This window comes from Vulpes lagopus, chromosome 4, assembly GCF_018345385.1.
Source record: "Vulpes lagopus strain Blue_001 chromosome 4, ASM1834538v1, whole genome shotgun sequence".
NCBI lineage: Eukaryota > Metazoa > Chordata > Mammalia > Carnivora > Canidae > Vulpes > Vulpes lagopus.
Window position 1 is genome coordinate 54,350,097 of NC_054827.1, and position 4,413 is coordinate 54,354,509.

Sequence of the window (4,413 nt, forward strand, 5' to 3'; positions counted from 1 at the left end):
GGTAAGATTGAGAAGATTTTCCAAAACTGAACCTGACTATTCAGTGATTCACAGGGCAATTGACTTGGGGAAGTCTTTTGAAACACTTTTACAAAGAAACAGGATATGCTTTGACTTTAACATATTACTTTTTTTTTTTAAAGTACTGCTTGCTTTGTTATTGTTTGTTTGATTTTTTTAAAACTGACTTTTGAGTCCTGGTTTTAGAAGTGCAAACAATGTGAATGAATCTACTGTGACCTTCACATTCCTGGCACCTGTGTGCACATACACACCTTCTGACATAACTTGGAAAAGTGGCTGCATCACAGTTTTTTGAGTCCTTGGCAAACAGGAATGAAGAGAGGTTATCTGGAGTAAGTCTTTTTTTTTTTTTTTTTTTGGAGTAAGTCTTACTTACAACATGGTACAAGTCACTGGCATTGCTTTCAAGAACAGGTTACAATAGAAATACACCTTGGAAACAATTCATCCCACCTTGGTATATTTCAGGTTTTATTAAATGTGATTTATACAGTTGTTTGTTTTATTTCATGAAATCTTAACACAAATCAGGAAGCACGAAGTAATTTCTTCAACATCTACCTCTTCATTTTCTTCTAAAACTGCAGATTTGTGATGTCATACAGAGATGTGTGTTTTCTATTGTGGTCCCTTTAGCTATTGGTGAATCTCTAAAAAGCACTGGAGTGCTAAAAATACATTTATGTAAGGATAGAAAGCCACTGAAAACATACCAGTCCATATTTTTATCAGGGCTTTCACGACTAGGAACTTTTTATTTATTTTTTTTATTTTTTATTTTTTTTTAATTAACTTTTATTGGTGTTCAATTTACCAACATACAGAAAAACACCCAGTGCTCATCCCGTCAAGTGTCCACCTCAGTGCCCGTCACCCATTCCCCTCCAACACCCGCCCTCCTCCCCTTCCACCACCCCTAGTTGGTTTCCCCGAGTTAGGAGTCTTTATGTTCTGTCTCCCTTCCTGATATTTCCCACACATTTCATTTCCCTTGACTAGGAACTTTTTAAACCAGCATAATGACTTTTTAAAAAAATTTCAGTGTGAAATATGGCAAAATGAAAAGAAGCTGATGTACAAATAGGTATAGGGCAACAGAAATTACAAGCAAGGGAACACAAAAGAATTAAGACTATGCTATTGGTTTTTAGCCATGAAGCTAAACAACCCGTTAATTTTGAACATTCTGGAAAAATCTAATTCTTGATTATGAACTACCTATTTATCATGAAGATTTTTAATCCTTTATCTCATTACATAGTAAAGAACTTTATTTATGTTCTTAAATTTTTATTTATTTATTTATTTATTTATTTATTTATTTATTTATTTATTTATTTATGATAGTCATACAGAGAGAAAGGGAGAGAGGCAGAGACACAGGCAGAGGGAGAAGCAGGCTCCATGCACCGGGAGCCTGATGTGGGATTCGATCCCGGGTCTCCAGGATCGCGCCCTGGGCCAAAGGCAGGCGCCAAACCGCTGCGCCACCCAGGGATTCCTATTTATGTTTTAAGGATTGTGAATCTCTTTGCCAATCTTGTAGCTAAGTATTTATTCCAGTTAATTCTGGTGCGAGTGACTAGAAGCTTCCAGGGCAAGTCCTTGAATGGGTTTCTGACACCGTTTGATCATTTCCACTACTTTATGTATGACACCCAATTTTTAAAAGTTCAGTTTTTAATAAATTGCTTGGCACTTTGGATCTTATTCAAAACAGTGCTAAGTCCTGAATATTTTATCACTAATGGTCTGAATATTGCTATCTTCATGACAGGGAATTTTAAATCTTAAGTCCCCAACCACCTATGTTATAAGAAGTAGGACCTATAGCAATTATTCTAAGTTTTTTAGGCTGAAAGTGGAAGTTTTTGATAAATTCAGGTTATAATCTGTTGTCCATCTATAATTATAGCATGAATAGCTAGGAATCGTTGGAGTAATAGTCTTTTATGTATATCTTTCATGCACTGTCACTAAAATGGTCTCTAAGACTTCAGACTCTTATCAGGATCCTTCTTTTTGTAAGTGAGCAAAAGAAAAACGAAAGGAATTTTATTTGGGGGTTAAAGAATTACTGCCTATATCATCATGTTCTGTAATTAACACCTGACGTATCCTATCTTCAATGGCGAGGACTAATCAATGTTATATTAAGAAATGAATGAGCTGTTCCTTCCTTGAGAAAGCATTATTATTAAGTAATAACCTCACATTATCAAATACTTTATTAAACTCCCCTTGAGGAACACAGGAGATGAATTCTAGAAGCTATGTATACTTTCTCTTCATGCAATACCTGATTCTTGGCAGTGGCCTTCTTGGGTTGATCTCACCTTGTGTGGCCACTGGTAATGATTTAAGTGGAGAGGAGGCCTTCCACTTGTCACTCTCAAAAGGGCAAGTACATTCAAAATCATTTATTAATAAAAATATAAGAATATTATTGAAAATATCCAGGGTTTCATGGATGCATTCTACTGAGGAGGGGTAAGTAGGGTTGTGTCTAAGATATCTAGAGGGGAAACCCAGTAAACAAAAGGAAGTTAAGTGGGACTGAACATCATTCAGAATTCAGAAAAAATATCTTTCATGTGAACCAAAAACTTTCTTTCACCAAAAATACATGAATTCTCTATAATAACTACTAAATTAAGTAGGATTTTAAGTCTAAATACTTCATTAATCTCCTTCTTCCATTTAAGAGCAGATGTTTTGGGGAAGAAGTTACATTCCAATAAATTGAGTTCTAAGAATGTAACTTCTTTACTCCTTGATTTCTAGCTGCACAGCTGGGTCCCATTATGTTCTTCATCTATGGATGCCTTCAAGCAGAGTTTGGATGATGATTTGGCTGAGATGTTCTAGAAGAACTTTCACTTCAGATGGGTAGGCTCTCCATATGGTCTAAAAGCCACCCTTCCAATCCTGAGTTTTCAATGATTTGTTTTTTCAACATCTTTGGAATTTGGTCCTCAGAAACTCATGGGCCAGGAAAATAAAACCCAGACATGGGTGAGTGAGTTCGTTCTGCTGGGATTGTCCAGTGACTGGGAAACTCAAGTCTTCCTTTTTCTCCTGGTCCTGACCACGTACTTGGTGACTCTTGTGGGAAATGTCCTCATTCTTCTTCTGATCAGACTGGACAGCAGGCTTCATAACCCCATGTACTTCTTCCTTAGTGTTTTATCCTTTGTGGACCTTTGTTATGCAAATAGTATTGCCCCACAAATGCTGGCCCACCTGCTCTCAGCCCAGAAGTCCATCCCATTCTATAACTGTGTGCTCCAACTCTATACCTCCTTGGCATTGGGTGGGTCTGAGTTCTTCCTGCTGGGAGCCATGGCCTATGACCGCTATGTGGCAGTGTGTCATCCACTGCACTACACAGTCATCATGCATGGAGAGCTGTGCCTGGGGTTGGCTGCCGGCTGCTTGGTGGCTGGTTTCACAAATTCGCTGATGGAAACAATCATTACATTCCAGCTTCCCTTGTGTCACAATGTTATTAATCACTTTGCCTGTGAGACCCTAGCAGTGCTACGGCTAGCTTGTGTGGACGTCTCCTTCAACAAGGTCATGGTGGCCATCTCAGGATTTCTGGTGATCATGCTTCCCTGTTCCCTGGTTCTGTTCTCCTATGGTCGTATAGTTATTACCATTCTGCATATCCATTCTACTCAGGGACGTAGCAAAGCCTTTGGGACTTGTGCCTCCCACCTCACTGTGGTTTGCATGTGCTTTGGGGCTACCATCTTCACCTACTTGGGTCCACGGTCAGCCTCTTCAGTGGAAGAGGAGAAGATGGTTGCTCTATTCTATGCTGTGGTGGCGCCTATGTTGAACCCCTTGATCTATAGCTTGAGGAATAAGGAAGTTATGGCTGCTCTTCAAAAGGTTCTAGAGAAATTCAGAGATAAAGAGTAAAGGCTGTAAAATCTTCTTGTTAGCTGTCATCAAAACCAGAAAGAAGATCGGCTGAGGGTATACAGGACTCCCACATTTACACTAAAGAAGACTAATATGGCCTTGTGTTTGGATAAAACATCCCTCCACCTGATTAATTAATTTCCTTATATAGGCCAATGCAAGATAAGTCACATGTCAGTGGTCCACAAGAGAGCCTCTTCTTAGATCATCTTCTTTCAGGTATCCAGCGGTATTTAGACTTCATCTGACCATTTAAAAAAATTTTATTAGTATATCAATGTATGAAGAAACAGATCTGCAGGTTCATCCAGCAGACCTGGTGTGGAATAAATAGAGAGATTAACTCTGTCAGTTAGGTCAACTTTTACCTGGTAGAGCAGAATGGAGAATGTCTGTTCCTCTTTCTATATGACAGTGTTCCATTTATTTGTAGAACAACATTATTTCCCCCTGGATAAC

General features: G+C 38.5%; 1 protein-coding gene across 1 annotated transcript; it reads left to right on the forward strand.

Moving 5' to 3' along the window:
• The first annotated feature begins 3,009 nt into the window (after positions 1 to 3,009).
• On the forward strand, positions 3,010 to 3,951 carry LOC121489990 (olfactory receptor-like protein OLF3). The gene has a single exon (XM_041753500.1). The coding sequence runs from the start codon at positions 3,010 to 3,012 to the stop codon at positions 3,949 to 3,951; it is 942 nt and encodes a 313-aa protein (XP_041609434.1).
• Positions 3,952 to 4,413: the final 462 nt, after the last annotated feature.

What these genes read in the sequence shown, in the direction of transcription:
- LOC121489990 (XM_041753500.1), top strand. Translation starts at nt 3,010, where the DNA reads ATGGGCCAGGAAAATAAAACCCAGACATGGGTGAGTGAGTTCGTTCTG.